The sequence below is a fragment of the Chiloscyllium plagiosum genome, chromosome 29 (assembly GCF_004010195.1).
Source record: "Chiloscyllium plagiosum isolate BGI_BamShark_2017 chromosome 29, ASM401019v2, whole genome shotgun sequence".
NCBI classification, from domain to species: Eukaryota; Metazoa; Chordata; class Chondrichthyes; order Orectolobiformes; family Hemiscylliidae; genus Chiloscyllium; species Chiloscyllium plagiosum.
In genome coordinates, this window is record NC_057738.1 from 29176397 (window position 1) to 29202088 (window position 25692).

At 40.2% G+C, this 25692-nt stretch overlaps 1 protein-coding gene across 7 annotated transcripts in view; it reads right to left on the reverse strand.

Annotated features, from left to right (window-relative positions):
* Window positions 1-25692, reverse strand: part of exoc2 (exocyst complex component 2) — a 318264-nt gene that overhangs the window by 74256 nt on the left and 218316 nt on the right. For 6 of the 7 annotated variants that reach the window (XM_043719385.1, XM_043719383.1, XM_043719382.1 and 3 more), the window contains one exon: window positions 18464-18580. The exons of the other annotated variant lie outside the window; for it this stretch is intronic. In XM_043719385.1, the coding sequence (XP_043575320.1) occupies window positions 18464-18580 (117 nt within the window). The remainder of the gene's footprint in view (window positions 1-18463; window positions 18581-25692) is intronic. 7 annotated transcript variants of the gene reach the window in all.

Here is a 25692-nt window from a genome sequence, read left to right on the forward strand (position 1 = left end):
TGTACTCTATGCTACTTTCTCCCCACCCCACCCCCCTCTCATATATCTCTCCACTCTGCAGACACCCTGCCTCTATTCCTGATGAAGGGCTTTTGCCCAAAACGTCGATTTTCCTGCTCCTCGGATGCTGCCTGACCTGCTGTGCTTTTCCAGCACCACTCTAATCTAGAGTCTGGTTTCCAGCATCTGCAGCCCTTATTTTTATCTTACAGATGTAACTAGTAGAGTTATTTGCTGACAGTTTGTAGCTGTTCACATGCAGCTAGAACCTATTTATTGTAATGAATAAAATGCGCGTTAAGTACAGAAATTTGGACATTATTTCAGTTAACCTAGGTCTCAAAAGACAGAAAAATTAGGGAATTTTGCATTTGATACAATACTTAAGGACTTGATTTCCAGAGTATTACCCCAGTTAGGTGTGACAATCTCTTCAGACACCCCTCAAAACTTATAAGAACTAGGAGCAGCAGTAGACCACCTGGCCCTTTGAGCCTGCTCCGCCATTCAATAAGATCATAGCTGATCTTTTCATGTTTCAGCTCCACTTACTCGCGCTCTCACCATAACCCTAATTCCTTTACTATACAAAAAATGATCTCTCTTAGCTTTAAAAACATTTACTGAGGAAGCCTTAACCACTTCACTGGGCAGGGAATTCCATAGATTCACAACTCTCTGGGTAAAGAAATTCCTTCACAATTCAGGCCTAAATCGGCTCCTACTAATTTTGAGGCTATGCCCTCTTGTCCTAATTTTACCCGCCAGTGGAAACATCCTCTCTACTTCTATCTTATCTATTCCCTTCCTAACTTTATATGTTTCTACAAGATCACCCCTCATTTTTCTAAATTCCAATAAATATAATCCCAGTCTACTCAGTCTCTTCTCATAAGCCAAATCCCTCAACTCCAGAATCGACCTAGTGAACCTCCTCTGCACCCCCTCTAATGCCATTACATCCTTTCTCAAGGAGACCAAAACTGCACACAGTACTTCAGGTATGGTCTCACCAGCACCTGTACAGCTGCAACATAACCTCCCTACTTTTATGCTCAATCCCTTTAGCAAAGAAGGACAACATTCCATTTGCCTTCTTAATTACCTGTTGCACCTGCAGACCAACCTTCTGTGATTCATACACAAGGACACCCAAGCCCCTCTGCACAGCTGCAGGCTGCAATTTCTTACCATTCAACTAATAGTTTTTATTATTGTTATTCCTACCGATATGGATGATTTCATGTTTATTAACATTGTACTCCACCTGCCAGACCTTTGCCCACTAACTTAAACTATGTCCCTTTGCAGTCCTCTGCACAATTTGCACATCACTCATCTTAGTGTCATCCGCAAATTCCAAATCATCTATGCAAACCGTGAATAGTTGCAGTCCCAACACTGATCCCTGAGGCACACAACTAGTCACTAATTGCCAACCAGAATAGCACTCATTTATTTCCACTCTTTGCTTCCTGTTGGTTAACCAATCCTCTATCCATGCTAATACATTGCCTGTAATGCCTTGCATCTTTATCTTATGCAGCAGACTGCTGTGTGGCACCTTGTTGAATACCTTTTAGAAATCTAGATACACCACATCTACTGGATCCCACTTGTACACCATGTTCGTAACATCTTCATTGGATTCCAAAGATTAGTTAAGCATGACCTGCCCTTCATGAACCCATGCTATGTCTGCCCAGTAGGACAATTTCTATCGAGATGCCTTGTTATTTCTTCCTTGATAACAGATTGAAGCTTTTTCCCCACTACAGAAGTTAAGCTGACTGGTCTGTAATTCCTGATCTTTTGTCTCCCTCACTTTTTAAACAGTGGCATCCCATTTGTTGTTTTCCATTCTGCTGGAACTGCACCAGTGCCCAGTAAATGTTGAAAAATTACCACAAGTGCATTTGCTATTTCTCCCACCAACTCTTTTAGCACCCTGGGATGCATTCCATCAGAGCTACCCTTAGGCTGCCCAACACGTTCATGAAAATTATTCTTTATAGGTCCTCACCTACCTTCGTCTCTTTGTCAATTACTGGCATGCTATTCGTGGCTTTGAATGTGAAGACAGACACAAAATACCTATTCAATGCTTTGGCCATTTTCTCATATCCCATCATTAAATACCCCTTCTCAACTTCTAAAGGACCAATGTTTACCTCAGCCGCTCTTTTCAGTTTTATGTATTTATAGAAACGTTTGCTATCTGTCTTCATATTCTGAGCTAGTTTTTCCCTCATAATCTATCTTACTTTTCTTTATAGCTCTTTTTGTGGCTCTCTCTTGACCTTTACAACTTTCTCAATCTTCTAGTTTCCTGCTGATCTTGGCCACTTTGTATGCCTTCTCTTTCAATTTGATAGCCTCCCTTATTTCCTTAGACACCCATGGCAGATTACCCTTCTCCAATAGTTCTTCCTTTTCACTGGTAGATACTTTTGCTGAACACTTCAAAAAATTGCTTCCAAAGTCTTCCACTGATCGCCAACTGTCTGACCGTAAAGCATTTGCTTCCAGTCTACTTTAGCCAACTCTTCCCTCATTCTATTGTACTCTCCCTTGTTTAATCACAGGATCTGGGTATTGGATTATATCTTTGCACTCTCCATCTGTCTTCTAAATTCAACCATTCTGTGATCGCTCCTTCCAAGAGGATCCCTAACTATGAGGTCATTAATTATTCCTGTCTCATTACCAGATTGAGGATAGCTTGTTCCCTTGTCAATTCCATTACATGTTATTCTAAAAGACTATCGCAAATACAATCAATGAACTCCTCCTCAAGGCTACCCTGACCGACCTTGTTCGACGAATTGATATGTAGATTAAAATCCCTCATGATAATTACCGTACCATTTTTACAGGCATCAGCATTTCTTTGTTTATTGCCCACCTCAATGTGATGTTAATATTTGGTGGCCTATACACTGCACCTATCAGTGATTTGTTCTTCATAGGATTTCTAATTTCCACCCAAATGGATTGAATCTTATTCTCCACAGAATCTATATCATCTCTTAGCACCACCCTGATGTCATCCTTGAATATCAGAGCTACACCACCTCCTTTACCGTACCTCCCTGTGTGTCCTTCCGAATAGTATGATACCCCCTGGATATTTAACTCCCAGTCATGACCATCCTGCAACCATCTCTCTGCAATGGCTACCAAATCATATTCATTTGTGATGATTTGTGCCATTAACTCATCTACCTTGTTATGAATGCTACGATCATTCAGGTAAAGTGTCCTTATTCAAGTTTTGTACCCTCGTTATGAATTATAACATCTCCAATAAAATCTCCTGAGTTATCCTTCCTTTTTTACTTCTTTCATAGTCTGCCATATAGTTAAACCTTCCTGCACACATGCTAACCTGCTGCTTTCCTTTTTATTTATCACCATATTTCCTGTAGTATTCCCCTCCCTTCCCCCCGACTCCCTAGTTTAAAGTCCTAGTGACTACCCTATTTACCTTTTTTCTTGGAAAACTGGTTCCAGGTTGATTCAGGTGGAGTCTGTCCTATCAGTACAGATCACTCCTGTTCCAAAATTGATGCCAATGCCCCATGAAACAGAACCCCTCTTTCCCACACCACTCCCTTAGCCACGAGTTTACTTCCCTAATTTTCTTATCCCTAAGCAAATTTCTCCTCGCTTAGCTTGTCCTAACGTTTCCTCTTTTCACTTCTGTCTGATCACACTCCTGACCAATGACTTTAGAGGTTTTACTATTCACTCTTCAGATGGCATAATATGTCGCAAATACTGAAAGCAAATTGGATTCACTGCTTTTACATAAATCATTAAATTCTTACATCATAAAAAATCTTGTCAATATTCCTAAATCCCCAAATGCCACACCTGGTCTGTGTTATTATAAAATAGAATTATGATTTAAAAACATTACATTAAAAAAAAATTAAAAGAGCATTCTTGTCAGTAAGTTAAAAATCAACAAATTCAAATAAGAAGTTCCGGGAAAAATAATCTAATGATTAATTCACTTTTTGAAATTTGAATAACTGTTTTGATTTCTTTATCGAATGCAACATTTATCTACACCACTCTGCTGCATTTATTAAGCATCAGTTCTCTGTTGAATTTTCCATATTAATAATAACTGATAAAAAGAAAATTATATCCATGACCAGAACAAAATGAATTTCAATATTGCTGTACAACTGAAGACTTCTCCTGAATTGGTTTTTGTATACTGCTGATACTGTTTTATTGTGAATGTTATGAAAAAAATGTCCTTAAAATGGTCAGTAAAATACAACTAATAAGTATCTTATACCTAATTCCAGTCAAATAGATGCAAATAAGAGAATGACATAGCCAAGTAGGGTGTGTTTGTTTGAATGTTAAACTCAATTGGAAAGAATTAGTGGTGAATGGTTCTCTTAATGTGGGCTAAATACTGGAAGTTCTACTGGGAGAAAAACAATTCTCATGTAAAATTGCTATTAACAATCTGCATAACCCACCCTAGATCCTGTTATTATCAAAGTGTTATCACCCATTTACGTAGATGAAAGGATAATTGGCTAAACAACAATCACCATTGGTGGTGTGAATCAGGAAACCCACCAACCACCTTCTTCACTGGAAAATATGCTGTGGGAGTAGAACAAGAGGCTGTAGGTAGACCTAGTTTTTTGGTGACAGGGGGAGAGCCCCTCAATGATTTGTGAGTAAGCCATAACTAAGCTTTAGAGTAGAGCAAAAAACAAGAGTCATACATTGTTTTTGGTTCTTCATAGTATATTGGCCATTGCCATACCATGCCCCTTTTTAAATTCATTCAGGAAATGTGGATATTAATAGCCAGGTTGACATTCATTTGATCCTCCCTAATTATGTAGACGGAAATTAAGAGGCAACCACACTGCAGTTGGTTTGGAGTCACAATAAAGCCAGACTAGGTAAAGTTGGCAGATTTTGTTCCTTACAAGGATACGAGTGAAACGGATAGGTTTTCAGAACATTCGACAGTGGTCACATAGTTGCCATTAGGCTAGTTTCTTATTCCATACTTTTATTGAATTCAAATCACCATCTGCCATGATGGATTTTAATCATATATCCAACAGAACATTAGCCTGGGATTCAGGACAACGAATCTCTCCTCTTTTGTGCAAAGTATTTCTGTTAAAATTCATCTAAAATGATTGACTACACAACACACAGATAATTTATTCATAACGGTGCTAAATAAGGTTGGAGGGGAATCAATTATAAAAGTAGTGTCTGACAACATTACTGATGATTTTTTTTTAATTGAAAATTCATTCTTGACATTTCCATGAACAGCTTTAAGAATCTCCCAGAACAAAGTTAGGTCACTTTTGGAATATTGTATGCAATTCTGGTCTCCTTCCTATTGGAAGGATGTTGTGAAATTTGAAAGGGTTCAGCAAAAATTTACAAGGATGTTGCCAGGGTTGGAGGATTTGAGCAATAGGGAAAGGTTGAATAAGCTAGGGCTGTTTTCCCTGGAGCGTCGGAGGCTGAGGGATGACCTTATAGAGGTTTATAAAATCATGAAGGGCATGGATAGGGTAAATAGACAAGGTCTTTTCCCTGGGGTGGTGGAGTCCAGAAGTAGAGGGCATCATTCTTGACATTTCCATGAACAGCTTTAAGAATCTCCCAGAACAAAGTTAGGTCACTTTTGGAATATTGTATGCAATTCTGGTCTCCTTCCTATTGGAAGGATGTTGTGAAATTTGAAAGGGTTCAGAAAAGATTTACAAGGATGTTGTCGGGATTGGAGGATTTGAGCTATAGCGAGAGGCTGAACAGGCTGGGGCTGTTTTCCCTGGATAAGGTAAAATAGACAAGGTCTTTTTCCTGGAGGAGAAAGTGAGGTCTGCAGATGCTGGAGATCAGAGCTGAAAATGTGTTGCTGGAACAGCGCAGCAGATCAGGCAGCATCCAGAGAACAGGAGAATCGACGTTTCGGGCATAAGCCCTTCTTCAGGAATGCCTGAAGAAGGGCTTATGCCCGAAACGTCGATTCTCCTGTTCCCTGGATGCTGCCTGACCTGCTGCGCTGTTCCAGCAACACAAGGTCTTTTTCCTGGAATGGGGGAGCGCAGACTAGATGGTAGAGGTTTAGGGTGAACGAGGAAAGATATAAAAGTGACCTAAGGGGCAATGTTTTCACACAGAGGGTGATGCGTGTATGGAATGAGCTGACAGAGGAATTGCTGGAGGCTGGTACAATTAAAGCATTTAAAAGGCATTTGGATGGGTATATGAATAGGAATGGTTTAGAGGGATATGGGCCAAGTGCTAGCAAATGGGACTAGATTAGTTAGGATATCTGATCAGCATGGGTAAGTTGGACTAAAGGGTCTGTTCCTGTGTTCTACTATGACTCTAAAATTTATTCATTAAATCATAGGATGCTCGCATTGTTGGCAATGCAAGCATTTATTAACCTTTCCTAATTGATCTGGAGAAGGTGGAGATGATCCACTTTCTTGAATACTTGCATTCTATGAAAAGTTATTCTCACATTGCTATCCAGTAGGGTGTTTGAAGATTTTGACCCCGCAACATTGAAAAAAACATCATGTGCTTTTTTGTTAAGAAAGAATAATTGTAATGTGGAGGGGTACTTGGCAGTGGAAAATGATCCGACATGTGTGTTTCCCTTGTCCTTGTGGGTGATAGAGTTCAATAAGTCTGGCTGATACTGATAAAGAAGCCTTAGTGAGTTATTGCACTGGATCTTATAATAGCAACATGGTGCTAGTGGTAGAGGTTAATATTTAAGATGGTAGATGAGATGCTGATCATGCAAAGTGCTTATAATAGCACTGAGATACTCAAATGTTGCTGGAGTGCATTGGAGAAAGTATACTATGGTGGAAACATGTTGGGAATCACATGATACAGAATTCCCAGCATCTCATGTAATTTTGTATGCACAGTACTATTTTGGTTGAATCAACTGTCATTAGAAAAAAGACAAGGCTGAAGCATATGCAACTACCTTACTGAAAAATAGCTTGTAGATGATTCAACATGGCCAGCTGCTAAGGTTCCTACCATCATAGATGCCAATCTTCAGCAAATTTAATTCACATCCATGTGACATCAAGTAATGGTTTAGATTGCTGATACTATCGTCCCCAGTAACATCCTGGCTACATAATACTGATGATTTGTGCTCCGAAATTAGTCTTGCCCCTTAGACAAGCTATTCCAATTGCTGACACATACTGACATTTACCTAAAAGAATAGAAAACTGCCTAGACATGGCAACAACAAGCAGGACACTTGGTGCCCCATCAGTCTACTCTCACTCATCAAAGTGATGAAGACGTCACCAAAACTACCGTAAATTGGCATTCCCAATAGTCCATTCACTGATGTTCATTTTGGATTCCACCAGAGTCACTCAGCTCCTGACTTCATCATAATTTTCATCTAAACTTGTACAAAAGAGCTGCATTTCAGAGCAGAAGAGTGTGTGTTTGGCCTTGAAATGAAAATGTGTACACAACATTACTATATGGGACAAATTTGATGGATGAGCTCATCATTTCATGTATATTATTTTCTAATATTTACCACATTAATACTTTTTAGTATCATAAACTGCTTGAGGTTCACTATTCAACTATTTTTTGTCTACTCTTGAGTTACTCTCAGCCACCTCACAGCTCAACTCTTTCACATTTGTGAACAATTTCGGTTGCTATCCCAACATTCCACAAGATGCCCATCGATACTGCTGTATCACTTGGTCTCAATACCAAAACAGCAGCTGAAAATTTTAAGATCAATGTTTTGACTACAACTCTTCCAACAGGTCACACAAAACCAAACGCCTTGCGAATATCCAGGTGTGAGGTTGTATGTGGGGTTTAATAATGTACAGAACCAAACAAAAATTGTAAAATTCATCACCGGCAAAGCATTAGTTCAAACGATTTTAGTACTATCAACCTGTGAAACATATCTAGTGATTCCCAAGAAGCTAAATGTGCAGAATCCTCCATACTCCAAAATTACTACTTAGAAGGGCATAAATAACATGTTAATCAGGGCAGCATCAGGGGCACCAACATTAACTATACTGTCTCAGCATTCAAAGAGTGGTATCTTTAGTAGGTTACTCATTATTGCATGAGTAAAAGAAATATCTGTCAATGAACAATCAAATGCAAGGAATGCTTATTCTATCGTACCGAAATGTCCATCTTACTTGTAAACAGAAATTGAATTGCTGGAAACTATAATGAAAGTCAAAAAGACCGGAAGGATTCTCACTGATCAGAAAATGATTCATTTTTATGAAGAAGAGGGAAAAACATCATCACCCAGCATGACCTTTACTTTCTTTGAAAAACTCCCTGAACAATGATGCAGCTACTTGATGGTACACTGACTTGATATCTCAGCTAAATTCTCATGGCAGACTGTCCTCTTTTACAACAATATTGCCAAGAAAAAAAAAATGCACCCAAGTCTACTTTTCTTTACGACCTTCACATTCCATCAACTTCCTCCCCACCCCGAACTTGAACAGTCATTTTGACCACATTATAATGGCAAAATTGCTCTCCCTCTCTGTAGTCACTTTCCTTCTCTTTGTTGGAGGTAGGGCAGTAACTTGCAAAGGCAGATGATAGATTTTATGTGGAGGAAGGAGATTACAACTAATTTGAAAGCCTCAGAACAGTACAAGAACAGGACAGTATTAACTCACATTTGATGAGTAACAGCGTAACATACAATCGATAATAACTTGTGATGATACCAGAACTAACCAAATGGATCGCAGTGAGCATTGCAAACTGTTATGATCATGAACCACCTCTTTTGTGTAAGATGCTCAATGAATTTTCTTAAAGCACATCCACACCTAACAAGCAAAGCAATGTAATACTTATATATCATATTACTAAGAATCTATTAGTCACATTATTAAATAGTTGCTTCTTCCTGCATTCAGGTGCTTTAATAATCATATTCATACTAATGGATAAAATTAGTGGTTACCTGGGCCTTTGTAAATTGACATGCCTGAAGTGTCCAGAAAAGCCCTACAACCTATACTCATTTCTGTTTCAAAGTATGGTACAATAACACAAGAACTAAGAACAGGAGTAGGCAATTCACCCTCAAGCCTGCAATGCCATTTAATAGAATCATGGTTGATCTCAATACAGCTTCAACTCCATTTTCCCGCCCATTCCCCATAAATCTTCAACCCATTTTCCTCCTTAAATTTATTCAGTGTCCCAGCATCCACTGCACTCTGAGGTAGTGAATTCCAGATTCACAACTCTTCATGTGACATGATCTCCTTTCTCCTCAATTGATGATTTTACCCCATTGTGATTGAAAAGGCCTTCAGCTGTCTCTTACCCATACCTCATCCTCATCTCTTCCCCATCTTCCCCAAATAATGATCAGGTTCCCTTTGTTCTTTCCACCCCACTAGTCTCCATATTCAAAGGATCATCCTCTGCCACTTCTGCACTTCCACTACGTTGCAACTACCAAACAGACCTCCCCTTCCATGGATAGCATTCTACAGGGACTGTTCCATCCTTTACAATCTGATCCACTCCTCCATCACTCTTAACATTATCCCTCAGTCCCACAAGACACTTTCCCATGCATTTGCACAATGTGTAACTTTTGCGCATTCGTCTCCTCCTCCTCCTCACTGTCCAGACCCCCAAAAGACCTTCCAGGTGAATTAGCATTTCACTTGTGCTTCTTTCAATCTACTCTACAGGATTTGCTGCTCACAATGTGATCTTCTTTACACTGGTGAGAGTAAATGTTGACTAAGTGACTACTGTGCAGAACACCTCTACTCTGTCCACAGGAATAACTCAGACTCTTGATTGCTTCCCATTTCAATAAATCCCCTGCCCTCATTCATACATTTCTGTCTTCAGCCTGATGCAAAGTTCCAATGAAGCACAAAGCAAACTCAAGTAATAAATACCTGTTTTTCCAGTTAGGCACTTTACAGTCTTGATGTCTCAGTGTTGTATTCCATAATTTTCGAAACCACATTCTGTCTGTTCTCCATTTATCTTACATTCTAAACTCTCCACCCATGTCTTGTTTGCTTTTCTCTGAATATGGAGCCCAATTCTCTCCCTTTCACACTTCAGTTTCCTCCCATTTTGCATCGTTTTCACATTCATGACCTTCAACAATTCCTTTGTCTTTTGCACTGGGCCTCTATATTATCTGACTGCTTGCTCCTCTTCCATCTCTGTCAAAAGTATCAGTGTCATACATCAGAGATATACCAGCACGGAAACAGACCCTTCATTCCAACCCGTTCATGCTGATATCCTAAATTAATCTAGCTCCATTTGCCAGCACTTGGCCCATATCCCTCTAAACTCTTCCTATTCATATACCCATCCAGATGCCTTTTAAATGTTGTAATTGTACCAGCCTCCACCACTTCCTCTGGTAGCTCATTCCATACATGCACCACCCTCTGTGTGAAAAATCTGCCCCTTATGACCCTTTTAAATCTTTCTCCTCTCACCTTAAACTTATGCTCTCTAGTTCTGGACACCCTCACCCAAGGGAAAAGACCTTGTCTATTTACCTTATCATGCCCCTCATGATTTTACAAACCTCTATAAGGTCACCCCTCAGCATCTGATGCTCCAGGGAAAACAGCCCCAGCCTATTCAGTCTCTCCCTATAGCTCAATCTCTCCAACCCTGAGAATATCCTTGTAAATCTTTTCTGAACCCTTTCAAGTTTCACAACGTTTTTTCGATAGAAAGGAGACCAGAATTGCATGCAATATTCCAAAAGTGGCCTAACTAATGTCTTGTTTTGCTGCAACATGATCTCCCAACTTCGATACTCAATACTCTGACCAATAAAGGAAAGCATATCAAGCGCCTTCTTCACTATCCTATCTACCTATGACTCCAATTTCAAGGATCTATGAACCTGCACTCCAAGGTTTCTTTGTTCAGCAACGCTCCCAAGTACCTTACCATTAAGTGTATAAGTCCTGCTCTGAGTTGCCTTTCCAAAATACAGCACCTTCCATTTATCTAAATTTAGCTCCATTTGCCACTCCTCAGCCCATTGGCCCATCTGATCAAGATCCTGTTTAACTCTGACGTAACGTTCTTCGCTCTCCACTACACCTCTAACTTTGGTGTCATATGCAAACTCACTAACCATACCTCCTATGTCCACATCCAAATCATTTATATAAATGACAAAAAGCAGTGGTCCCAGCACCCATCCTTGTGACACAGTACTGGTCACAGGCTTCCAGTCTAAAAAGCAACCCTCCACCATCATCCTCTGTCTTTTACCTTCGAGCCAGTTCTGTTTATAAAGAGCTGGTTCTCCTTCCACTCCATGTGATCTAACCTTGCTAACCAGTTGACCATGAGCAACATTATCAAATGTCTCACTGAAGTTCATATAAATTACATCCACCGCTCTGTCCTCCTCAATCTTCTTTGTTACTGCTTCAAAAAAACTCAATCATATTACTGAGACACGATTTTCCATGCACAAAGCCACGTTGGCTATCCCTAATCAGTCCTTGCCTTTCCAAATACATTCAAATCCTGACCCTCAGGATTCCCACGAACAACTTGCCCACCATCAGGTCACGCTCACTGGTCTATAGTTCTCTGGCTTTTTATTACTACTTTTCTTAAAATAGTGACACTATGTTAGCTAACCTCCAGTTTTGCGGCACCGCACTTTTGGCTATTGATGATACAAATATCTCAGTACACTTCCCAACAATCTCTTCCCCAACTTCCTAGAGTTCTAGGGTACACCTGATCAGGACTCAGGGATTTATCCACCTTTATGCATTTTAAGATGTTCACCACTTCCTCCTCTGTAATATGGACATATTTCAAAATGTCGCTACTTATTTCCCCTTATTCTCTATCTTCCATCACATTCTCCACCATAAAATTGATGCAAAAAACTTGTTTCGTATCTTCCCCCATCTCCTGCGGTTCTACACTTTGGTGGCCTTGCTCTTCACTAAGAGACCCCATTCTCTCCCAAGTTATGCTTTTCTCCTTCATGTATTTGTAGAATCATTTTGGATTCTCCTTAACCCTACTTGCCAAAGCTATCTTATACCCCTTTTTGCCCTTCTGATTTCCCTCCTAAGTAAATTAAGAAAAAACATTTTCCAATACCTTTCATTTCTGGTGTCATATCAGACTTGAAATGTTACTTTGCATCTCTTTCAACAGCTGCTGCCAGATCTGCTGAGTTTCTCCAGGAGTCTCTCTACTTGTTTCAGATTTTCAGTATCTGCTATATTTTGCTTTTATTCTCAACTATGCTTGGTGCTTTGAACTGAGTATAGGCATTGGAAGGTGAATTAGGCAAATGCATAGCAAGAGAGATGGCTCTGAGGGGAGAACTTCAGATTCCTAGGATATTGAGATTGGATTTGACTATATTGCTCCTTTATCGGAGGTTCAGTTTACACGTGAACAGAGCTAACATTGAGGAGGGCTGTTTGGTAGTGTTACTGGAAAGAATTTAAACTTACTTGGTAAGAGGACAACAGGAGGTATCAGAGGGGAATAACAAGATAGAGTCAAAGAGTCACAGAGATGTACAGCACGGAAACAGACCCTTCGGTCCAACTCATCCATGCCGACCAGATATCCCAACCCAACCTAGTCCCATCTGCCAGCATCTGGCCCATATGCCTCCAAACCCTTCCTCTTCATATACCCATCCATATGCCTTTTAAATGTTGCAATTGTACCGGTCTCCACCACTTCTTTTGGCAGCTCATTCCATACACATACCATCCTCTGCGTGAAAACGTTGCCCCTTGGGTCTCTTTTATATCTTTCTCCTCTCACCCTAAACCTATGCCCTCTAGTTCTGGACTCCCCCACCTCAGGGAAAAGACTTTGCCTATTTATCCTATCGATGCCCCTCATCATTTTATAAACGTCTATAAGGTCATCCCTCAGCCTCCGACGTTCCAGGGAAAACAGACCCAGCCTATTCGCCTCTCCCTATAGTTCAAATCCTCCAACCTTGGCAGCATCCTTGTGAATCTTTTCTGAACCCTTTCATATTTCACAACATCTTTCAGATAGGAAGGAGACCAGAACTGCACATAATATTCCATAAGCGGCCTAACCAATGCCCTGTACAGCTGCAACATGACCTCCCAACTCAACACTCTGACCAAAAAAGGAAAGCACCTTCTTCACTATCCCACCTACCTGCGACTCTACTTTCAAGGAGCTATGAACCTGCACTCCAAGGTCTTTGTTCAGCAACACTCCCTAGGACCTTACCATTAAGTGTATAAGACCTGCTAAGAATTGCTTTCCCAAAATGCAACACCTCACATTTATCGGAATTAAACTCCATCTGCCACTTCTCAGCCACTTGCCCATCTGATCAAGATCCCGTTGTAATCTAAGGTGACCTTCTTTGCTGTCCACTACATCTCCAATTTTGGTGTCATCAACAAACTTACTAACTATATCTCTTATGCTCACATCGTTGCAGCACTCCACTGGTCACAGGCCTCCAGTCTGAAAAACAGCCCTCCACCACCACCCTCTTCTACATTTGAGCCAGTTCTGCATCCAAATGGCTAGATATCCCTGTATTCCATGAGATTTAACCTTGCTCACTAGTTTCCCACTGGGAACCTTGTCGAAAACCTTACTTAAGTCCACATAGATCACATCTACCAAGCTGCCCTCAATCGTCTTTGTTACTTTTTCAAAAAAACTCATTCAAGTTTGTGAGACATGACTTCCCACACATAAAGCCATGTTGACTATCCCTAATCAGTCCTTGCCTTTCCAAATACATGTACATCCTGTCCCTCAGGATTCCCTCCAACAACTTGCCACCACCGACGTCAGGAGCACTGGTCTATAGTTCCCTGGCTTGTCCTTACCACCTTTTTAAACAGTGGCACCACGTTAGCCAACCTCCAGTCTTCCGGCACCTCACCTTGACTATCTATGATCCAAATATCTCAGATATCGAACAAAGCGATGTAGAAGAAAACAGAACTAAACTAAGAAAAAGGTCAATGCACGAAGTATGGTAAACGCAGGTGGCAAACTGCTGGTGTGGGTAGCTATGCTGGAATATGAGGTTGTGGTGATAACAGAAACCTGGCTCAAAAAGAACAGGGCTAGTTATCAAATATTCCTTGATGCAAGTTAGGGAAGGAAAGAAAAGAGGAGGAGTGGCAGTTTTGATTCAATTTTCAATAAACAAACTTCGGGCCTATGATAAGAAAATGTGTTGGCGCCTCAATAAATCAAGCAGATCAGTGGTTGCCAGCAGGCTTTCTGTTAGAATTGGGACCAGGCAGAAGGAGTTCCAGCGACCACGGGCTGCAAGCCAGTCAGAGGCCAGGCAGTTCCAGAACTTGGCAGTGCAATAGCAAATGTCATGGCCATTGCTGGGACAACAATTTACGGGATCCCCAGGACAAAGAATCATCCATGAAAAAATGTTTTTTGGGGGAATGGGTCTCAGAATGGGGTGATGGAGAGCATGGGTGGCTCTCAACAGCATCCTCCTGTTCTAAGTACAGTCTCTTGATCATGAACAGATTAAGGCAAATTGAGGCTTTCCTTGGCAATTGATACACCGTATACACTGGTTAACCTGGAGCTAAAGTAATTGCAGCCAGGCAGGATCATTAATTGACCCCTGAAAAGCCTCAATTCCAGAAAGGGGCACAGCTGGAGGTATGGCCTTGCCACTTACAGTCAAGATTAGAGTGGTGCTGGAAATGCACAGCAGGTCAGGCAGCATTGTGGGCGGCACGGTGGCACAGTGGTTAGCATTGCTGCCTCACAGCGCCAGAGACCCGGGTTCAATTCCCGACTCAGGCGACTGACTGTGTGGAGTTTGCACATTCTCCCCGTGTCTGCGTGGGTTTCCTCCGGGTGCTCCGGTTTCCTCCCACAGTCCAAAGATGTGCGGGTCAGGTGAATTGGCCATGCTAAATTGCCCGTAGTGTTAGGTTAAAGGGGTAAATGTAGGGGTATGGGTGGGTTGCGCTTCGGCGGGTCGGTGTGGACTTGTTGGGCCGAAGGGCCTGTTTCCACACTGTAAGTAATCTAATCTAATCTAATCTAATCTAATCATTCAAGGAGCAGGAAAATCGATGATTCGGGCAGGAGCCCTTCATCGGGAATTCCTCCAGCATCTGCAGCAATCTCCAGCATCTGCAGTCCTCACTTTTGCCTCGCCACTTAGAACTTAATTCAAGCAAGGCTGGAAAGCTGGTGGGTTTAATTCCACCATCTTACTGTCTACAGTATAATTTCTGTGTCCAGTAGCAAAGGATTCCATCCACTACCATAGCGCTGAAGAGATACTGCGTCCAACAGGGGTCAGAATCTCTCAAATGACAAGTGAACTATATGACAACACAGCGCTCATTAAACTACTGAGTGCATTCTACAAGCCACTAACTAGACAGAAAGACAGAGGAACAAAACTGTATGGAAATTAGAGAGGAGATAAAGCTATAGAGTTGTTATAATGGGATGCTTTAATTAGCCTAATACAAAGCATGAAAGGGTCGAGAAGAGGAAGAATCCGTGAGCGTTTTAAGAGAATCATGTCATTTCATGATCAAAATTACAGAACAGTTTATTTTATTTATTTGTTTTTGGATTAGACAAGTTAAAATAGAAGATTTTCAGGCAAAAACTATAAATGAGCAATGTGCTGCCTTTAAAGAAGAGGTTTTGTAGAGATTGCATACATTCTCCAGTCTGTAGATTAAAAGTGTTGACAATTTTTAAAACATCATTTTCATGTTCAATCAGGGTATCTTGAGAAACTAGGAAAGTGAAGACAAAATTGTTGGTCAACCTCTTAACATTAAACTTGCAGTATTTTTCAAACCGAGAGACCAAACTATCAAAGTAAGTGACAACAGTTTATAACAGGTCAGCATTGCACACTTGTGCTTTAGAGATGAAGAATGGGCATTGACCTTAGCACAGTATTCCAGCAAAATAATAATATCCCTGTGTTATGACCAGACATTGGGTGAGGTTCAGCCTTCTCTCTCCCCCAGGTTTTCAGCAGCAATCCTTTCGTCTGCTTTTCTTTTTACGTCTCTCTCTCAGCACCATTTCCATCTGTTTAACGCACTCCTTTTTCCCCATGCTCACACCCTGCCCTTCTCCCAGCTTCAGCATAAACACCACCTAGCTGCTTTCCTTTCTGATAAAGGGTCACGCGACTCTGTTTTGCTTTCCACAGACACCGTCATACCTGCTGAGTTTCTCCATCACTTTCCTTTTTTTTATTTTTGTTTCAAATACGCACCATCCACAGTCCTGTGTTTAATATTACCTGATAACAGATATCACGTTGGCAGGTTCTCCCTTTGAAAAGTGGATAGCTCCACATTTCTTCCACATCATATTACATCTGTCATAGTCTTGCGCACTGAGTTTGTCCAAACTCCAAGCCATTTTGAATGTTGTCACAGCGCATGTCCCCAACTAGCATTGTGCCATTCACTACACTGCAAATATCACATCCGAAGCATTCATATACATTACGAACAGATGTTGCCTAATCAATGATCTTTGCTAAATGACGCGATTATCTTAAAACGCTCACTGATTCTTCCCCTTCTCTTCCCTGCTAGACGAGAATGACCTATGTTTATTTCTACGCTGTATTTTTTTGCCTGTTAGCCAATACTTACTCTACACCAGTACATTACCTCCTCTCTGATATGCTTCACATTTTGTGAACTAACCTCCTGTGGAGACTTTATCAAAATGTTTCTGCAAACCCAAGTATGCTAATCCATCAACTCTTCTTTGTTATTTCTATCAGCAAAACAACTATAACAGTTTGAACACTATTTCTCATTCACAAATCCATGCTAATTACATCCAATCAGATCATTATCATCCAAGTGTCCTTTTATAAAATCTATTATAACATATTCAGACATTTCCCAATTGATGTCAGATTAACAGACCTGTTTTCCCTTTTTCTTTCTCCCTCCCTTCTTAAATAGTGGAGTGACATATGCTCCCTTTTAATCTGAAGGAACCACTTCAGAACGTATAGAATTTAATTAGGTTATCACCAAAGTACTCACTATCTCCACAGATCCCTCTTTAAACACTGTGGAATGTAGAATATCAGTTCTCAGGGAAACATCAGCCTGTAGTCCCAGTAACGTATCTAACATAACTTTTTCATTAATACTAATTTCCATCAATTCCTCAGCCTCTCTATGTTCTCTGATTGTGGAAGAGTTCTTGTAATTTCGTTGGCAAAGACATACAAAGTAATCATTTAGTTTTTCTGCAATTTTTCTATTCCCCATTACAAATTCTCCTGTCCCAACCTGTAATGAATCCACTGTTGTCTTAGACAAACATTGTGCATAGATACTTATAAAAGCTTTGACTTGTCATTTTTATTTTTGATGCTAGTTTCGAAGTGACGTTCCACAGGAAACAGTACTGTTCACCTGTTACCATTTATAAGAAAATTTGGACTTGCGGACTGAAAACAATAATCAAGAACTATGGATGACGACATCAATTTGAATAGTGTAATACTAGGTGGACTACAAACATATACAGGAAGCATTAAGAAACTTGTGAAATGCACATTTACTTAGGAAATAAACTTTATGTATACAATTGTGCGATTGCATATTTTAGCCATGCTAAGTTGCCTGTAGTGTCCAGAGATGTGTAGGTTAGGTGGGTTAGCCATTGGAAATGCAGGATTACAGGAATGGGATTAGGGGACGGGGGTTCAGAGAGTCGATATAGGCTTGAGGGGCCAAATGGCCTGTTTCCACACTGTAGAGACTCTATGAAGTTACTATAAATAATATCAGAACTGACAGGTTATACTGTTTAATCAGGAAAGATTAAACAGACTAGCTGTCTTTTGTCTTGAAGAATGACAATCAATCAATCAGTGATGACCTCAGCAAGGTCTACATTTTTGAGAAGGTGGATATTAAGTGAAAGCAGAATAAGACCCTTTCCTTAAAATCCAATTGTAAATTCAGGAGATCCTTCTTACTCCAGGGAGCTGTTATAACAAGTGACTGAATAGCTGGACAGCATAGCTGCATTGAAGGGAAAGCTAGAGAAGCACAAGTGAGAAATAAAATCTAAGTATGTTGATGGAGTTCCATGAATGGTGGCAGAAGATTTATGTGAAGAATAAAAGCTGGTATATTGGGCTGTATGATTTGGTTTGTATGGTAAATGCTTTGAAATACTGCAATTGTTTTTGGCATACATACTGAGTTGAACTGGGGGTCTAAAACCAAACTAAAATAACTTTGATTACAGTGAACCATTCCTATTACAATTTGGAATCTTTTACATTATTCAAAGATCACAGTGAGCTTTACGACACCCTTCATGATTACTGTACCTGAGCAATTTTCTCTGTGCCATGGAAAGCATGCATCTCGAAATGTTGCGCTAAATTCTTGAAGGTGTGGCGTGCCAAATACTCACAGTTGCTGAGAACAATCAGTAGTTTCTGTTCCTAATGAATTTAAAGCAAAGGTTTTCAAGTATTAATTGTTAGTAGCTTTTTTCATGTCATGACTCAATTACATGCTGTCTTAATCCAGAAATTCTATTTTTCTTCATTGATCATAATGCACCAAGATCTGGCCCCAAAAAATTCACTTGACATATGAAGACTTCCCTGCCTGTTACCAGAAAGTATTGAAAACATCGATTTTACTCTGTCGTGCTCAAGGCTCTGTACCTGAAATTTGCAACTGTTTAAAACGTGAAAAGCCAGCATAGAAAAGTGTGAAGTAAAATAAGATATGCTGTTTAAAACAAAAATTTTAAAATCTATCTGGGTGCTCCATTTTTGTTTCATCCTTTGTCTCATCCCAGGCATTAACAAAAAAAAATTGTTCTTTTCTATCAGATTTGAAGGATTGCAAGATCCAACAACTTATACATATTAAAAGCATTGCCCAGAACTTTATCTCTTTCAGTTCCTTTTGATCCTATTCCTTGTTCTAATCTCACTTCTTGTCATATATTAACAATAACCTGCAGGCTTAGTTCTGTTTTCTAACATCAAGTTCTCTGCTTTTAGCTTGATTTCCTTGCACCCACACTGCAAGAATGTGTTGAACTTGGTACATAATAGAGCTCTTGCCATCTTCGCCTCCATACCCAAATTGTAGCCAGGAGTCACCATCTTAGCATCAGTGGCTTTACTGTCTGCAGTACTCACTCCAAATGGACCCCTTCTCTGGCAACAAAATCTCAATCTTGTCATTGAGAACTCCCGGTATGACACTGGCTCTCTCAATTTCTCCCTTTTCCTCACTCATTCCAACAAGTGTCTCTCTGAAGCTGATGCTTACTCACATCTAACCTGAACATTTTTATCAAACCTGAGGTCAAGATTCTTGCTGTTGTCCAGCAAACTGATCTCTACTTACCAGAAGCCAAACACAAGATCTCAAGCACTTCTTTCTACCTCCCTTAGCCTAGGATTCCATCACTAAACATCGTGTTAAGGTTTTGAGAGGTGGCGAAAGAGCAAATAAGAGGAGTGAAGTAAAGTATAATGTAAGTTGTGAAATTTTTATATATTTTAATCTCATTTATTTTAGAGTCAGGATTTTGAGCTAATGGCATGTAGGATTTTGTCTATGTGAGTGTGAGGGGATATAATGATTAACTTGGAAGGCTTTCTGAAGCCCTTGTTTATTTAATAAAATCAGTGACAGGGCCAATGGGAACTAGTTTACATTGGGAGGCATTATAGGAGTAAACAGAGTAAACAATCTGGTGAATTAGGTTCAGTTAGAAGGATCTGGAATTGAGAGTTTTCTTTGTTTATGGAGAACGCATCCATAACTTGAAGAAAGCTTTTTAGTTTCAGGTTTGTGAAATCTAGATGGAAAGTGGATGGGTAAAATAGTGGGTCCTAAAGAAAGGAGATATTTTACACCATAAAGGGCTACAAAGCAAAGTCAAACAGAATCGCAGGCAACAGTACATCCCCATCTGCTGAGCTCGATGCATTCGACATTCGCTTTGAACAAGAGGTGAAACGATGTCACCTTTCCCAACACCCTCAGAAAAGCCTTCAGCCATGGTCACCACTGCAGATGTCAGATTGGCCTTCGAGTGTGAACTCACAGAAAGCGACTGGCCCGTTTGGAGCCCCCGGCCATATGCTCAGATCCTGTGCAGACAAGATGGTAGAAGTATTGGCTGACATCTTTGACCTTCTCTTACTATGATCTGAAGGCCCCACCTCCTTCAAGACGACCACCATCACAGTGCCAAAGAAATATCATGCAGTGGGCTTCAATGACTACCATTCAATGGCTGTAACCTCCATAACTATGCAGTGCTTTGACAGGTTAGTCATGACGGACATCAACTCCAGCCTATCAAAGTGCCTTAATCCATTGCAATTTGCCTACTGGCAGAACAGGTCTGCAGCAGACTCCATCTCTCGGGCCCTACACTCATCCTTGGAACATTTGGAATACAAGGATACCTACATCAGCTCTTAATTATTGATTACAGTTTCGCTTTCAACACCATAATTACAAGGAAACCTATCTTTAAACTTTGAGATCTCGGTCTTGGCTCCCCTCTCAGTAACTGGATCCTTGACTTCCTGACCCAAAGACAACAATCAGTAAGGATAGGCGACAACATTTTCTCCACCATAATCCTCAACACTGGAGCTCCAAATGGCTGTGTACTCAGCCCCCTACTATACTCCTTATACACTCACGACAGCATGGCCAAATTCAGCTCTAACTCAATTTACAAGTTTGTTGATGACACAATCCTTGTTGGTTGAATCTCAAACAGAATATAGGAAAGTGATGAGTGCTTCTGGCATGGTGTAAAGACAACAATCTCTCCACTGTCAGCAAAATGCAGGAGCTGGTCGTTGATTTCAGGGAACAGAGTGGAGTGCATGGCCCTGCATCAATGGTGTTGAGATAGGGATGGTCAAGACAGTCAAATTCCCAGGAATGATGATCACCTACCTTCCGCCTTGGTGCATCCATGTTGAGGCAATAGTCAAGAAAGCACAATATCACTACTTGGGAGCAAATTACTACAGATGCTGTAATTTGTACTGAAAACAAATGCTGGAAATCACAGCGGGTCAGACAGCATCCATGGAGAGAGAGCAAGCTTCCGTTTCGAGTCTAGATGACTAAGTGCTGAAGCTGTCTCTCCATGGATGCTGTCTAACCTGCTGCGGTTTCCAGTATTTCTTGTTTTCAGTTCACAACATTTCTACTTCCTCAGAAGGCTAAGAAAATTTGGCAAGTCTGCAAGACTCTTACCAATTTTAATAGATGCCCCATACAAAGTATCCTGTCTGGATGTATCACAGCACAGTATGACAACTGTCTTTCGCAAGACTACAAGAAACTGCAGAGAGTCATGAGCACAGCCCAGTCCATCAAGCAAATCAGTCTTCCATCCAGTAACTCCACCTATACTACCTGCTGCCTCAAAATCATCCAACATGATCAAAGACCCTCCCACCCTCTTCCTTCAGGAGGAAATATAAAAGTTTGAATACACATACAAACTGATTCAAGAAAAGTTTCCACCCTATTGATATTAGATTGTTGAACACACTTTTCAAATGTTAATTCTGTTTTCTCTTTCTGCACCTTCTCTGCGGCTGTTATACTGTATTCTGCACTCGTTTTGTTACCCAGATGCATATTGTATGGCACGATCTCCCTGTATAACATGCAAAACGACATTTTTCACTGTCTCAGTATGTGATAACAACAAAATCAATTTAGAATTGTCAAGAAATAAGTTACTACAGCCTAAGGAGCTTAGTTTGTAAGCTCCAAGCGAAAAGAGTGTTTGATTAAAATCTGGAGGCATATTTGAAGCTGAAAATATCTAATCTCAATTGTATAAAGACTGAAAGAAGAGGCTAGCGGATTAATTAGTTACATTAGACGTAATACAGAAGAGAATTATAGATGTAATACAGAAGAGAATTAGCTCTGTTGTTTGAGTACTGTAAAAAGGTTAGTTTAGGATTAATGGTATTGTATTCATAAAATCCCTAAAATGCCCAGCCCTTACCTCATCCCCAGAACCTCATATGGCTAATCCACTTTGGCTACAGATCCCTGGACACCACAGACAATTTTAGCATGGCCAATCTACCTAACCTGTACATCTTTGGACTGTGGAACGAAACTGGAGCACCAGCTGAAAGAAATTCCCATGCAGAAACGGGGAGATTGTGCAAATTCTATACAAGATGGTCACCCAAGGTTGAAATGGAATCTGGGTGCCTGGTGCTGAGAGGCAGCAGTGCTAACCACAGAGCCACCGTGCCATACATTATTTTACCATGTAGTTTGAAATATTTAACTTTATGTAGAAATAATTTGGTTAGTTCTATTTTATCTTCATTGGCATAAACATGCTTTATTGTTAAAACCAATTTTGCAGCATTTCATGTAAATGGCCATATCAATACAAAATGATCTATCAGCCTGAAATTTGATTTGTCCAGTTATAACATCAGCTGAGACCATAAAAGGAGAAATCATGGAAAGACACTGCATAAAAGGGAATTCCAAAGTTTACACAGGCATATAAATAATAAAGGGGGATAAAAGGACAGGAAAGGCTGATTAAGAACAAAAAAAGATTTACACATGGTGCAGAGAGCATAATGGAGGTATTAAATTAATACTTTGCATCTGATTTTAACCAAAAAGAAGTTGCTCCCAGGGCATGGTGGAAAAGGAGGCAATTCACAACTAAAGAATTTAAAATTGATGAAGAGGAGATAATCTCTACTTAAAATTGATAAGACACCAGAATTGATTGCATCCACGGGGACTGGCAGAAAGAGAAGAGTGAAAATTGAGAGAGCATTGGCCATAATTCTTCCTTAGACTTGCATTGCTAGAAGACGAGAGAATTACAAATATTACATCTTTGTTCAAAAAAGTAAACCCAACTACCACAGACCTTTCAGTTCAACTTTAGTTATGGGGAATAGTAATTCAAAACAAAAGAACTAGTTATATGGACAAATGCAACTTAATTCGAATACTTGCATAAATATATTAAGGAAAAAATCACGTTTAATTAACTTGTGGGATTTTTTTTGAAGAGGTAACAGATGAGGGAAATGTGATTTATCTGGACTTCCTAAAATTGTTTGATACAGTTCCATAAAACATAAATATTAAGTTAAAGCTCACAGAACAAAAACAAAAGTCACAATATATATTTAAGCAAGTAGTGATAAATAGATCTCTTTTGGTTTGCAGAAAGGAGTTTGCAAGACATCAGTTTTAGCACTACTGCTTTTCCTGATGAATGTTAATGATCTAGACATTAGTGCATATGTCACACTTCAAAATTGCAAATGATAACAAATCTTGGAAGCATTGTGTACGAAGGGGGATTAATGTGGAGGATGAAGGCTGCTGGAGAAGCCATCACCACCGTTCATAAGCTCAAGCAGTTTTCCTGGTTTACTCACTTCTATATTCACTACTGATTGGACAGAATGCACTTTCCTGTAATACTAAAAATAACTGAATGACGTAAAAGAAAGATAAAGAATGATTTGTCAGCTGTCTTCGTTCTATCAGAACTCTGTAGAAATAATTGTGTTTGCTGTACCTGATCCCAGATACTAGAGTGTCGAGAGAGACACACACACACACACACACAAAGGGTTTGAGAGAGAGAGAGAGAGAGAAAGAGAGAAAGTGAGAGAAAGTGTTACGACATTGGATAAACCCTCCTGCTTAACTTAAAACCAGCAGCACAGAAAAGATTTATCCCATGCAGTAATCTGTGAAAATTCGAGAGGCCAAGAATTATTTAAAGTAAAAACAAACAACTTTATTTCTTCAAGTATAACAGAGAATAATTAATTAACAACTATTTACAATTCCTTCCTCTAACCTATCTTTTACCTTTCCTTCTATAATACCAATCCAATAAAACTCCCAAATAAGATTTACAAAACAAAACTTCTTATCTCAAAACCAGGCAGCTTTCATTTTCTCTGAATTCCAGTCTTCTTTTCAGCTTCTTAGGGATTTCTGCTTCACAGGTTACTGACTGATAAAGGTACCTTTTAAAAGAGCTATTTTTCAGGCAGTCTTCTTACATGTTGGTAACTGGGCAGTTCTCCTCGCAACTGTTCAATTTTCCCTGGTCTTATACTACCAAAGCATCAGATTGTTCCATTGGCTTTTTAAGATTGTCAATATACTCAACTCAAACCTGATTGGAATTTGTTTTTTTTTTGAGGTATAATTTAAACTGATTGCCTAATTTGAATCTGTTTTGTCGTTTCCAAGCAACCAGCTAATTTAGTTTTTGACCAAGCGTTACATTGTTACCTTATTGAGAATACTTGGTGCTGTCTGGTAACTCCACCAGCTTTTAACTCTCTTAAAGGTACAGTACACCCACATCTTCATAACAAAGGAGAGACAGACACAGTGAAAGAGAGAGACAGAAAGAGACAAGAGGTATGCTAAGTAACTTTGCAGATGACACTAAAATTGGAGGTACAGCAGACAGCGAAGGAGATTACCTCAGAGTACAATGGGATCTTGACCTGGTGGGCCAATGGGCTAAGGAGTGGCAGATGCAGTTTAATTTAGATAAATGAGAGGAGCTGCATTTTGGAAAAGTAATTCAGAGCAAGACATATACACTTAAGGTAAAGTCCTGAACAAAAAGACCTTGGAGTGAAGGTTCATATTCCTTGAAAGTAGACTCGCAGATAGATAGGATCGTGAAGGCGGCGTTTTGTGTGCTTTCCTTTATTGGTCAGAGTATTGAGTATAGGAATTGGGAGGTCATGTTGTGGCTGTACAAAACGTTGGTTAGGCCACTTTTGGAATATTGCATGCAATTCTGACTTTCCTCCTATCAGAAGAATGTTGTGAAACTTGAAGGTGTTCAGAAAAGATTTACAAAGATGTTGCCAGGGTTGGATGATTTGAGCTACAGGGAGAGGCTGATTAGTCTGGGGCTGTTTTCTCTGGAGTGTTGAAGGCTGAGGGGTGGCCTTATAGAAGCTTATAAAATCATGAAGGGCATGGATAGGATAAATAGAAAAGGTCTTTCCCTTTGGGTGGGTCGTATAGAACTAGAGGGCATAGGTTTAGGGTCAGAGGGGGAAACATATAAAAGAGACCAAAGGGTCAACTTTTTCACAGAGGGTGGTGCCTGCATGGAATAAGCTGCCAGAGGAAGTAGTGGAGGCTGGTAAAATTGCAGCATTTAAAGGCATTTGGATGGGTATATGAATAGGAAAGGTTCAGAAGGGTACAGGCCAAGTGCTGGCAAATGGGAGGAGATAACATTAGGATAACTGATGGGCATGGATGAGTTGGACTGAAGGATCTGTTTCCATGATTCTATGACAGAGAGACATAGACACTGTGTGAGAAAGAGAGACACGGACACTGTGTGAGAGAGACAGATACAGAGTGAGACAGAGGGAGATGCATGACAGAGAGGGAAGGGGAGAGAGAGAGTGAGCGTGTGGCAGAGAGGGAGAGCGTGACAGACAGGGAGGGGGGTCGTGCCAGGAAGGGAGAGAGGGGTGTCGCGCCACTGACAGAG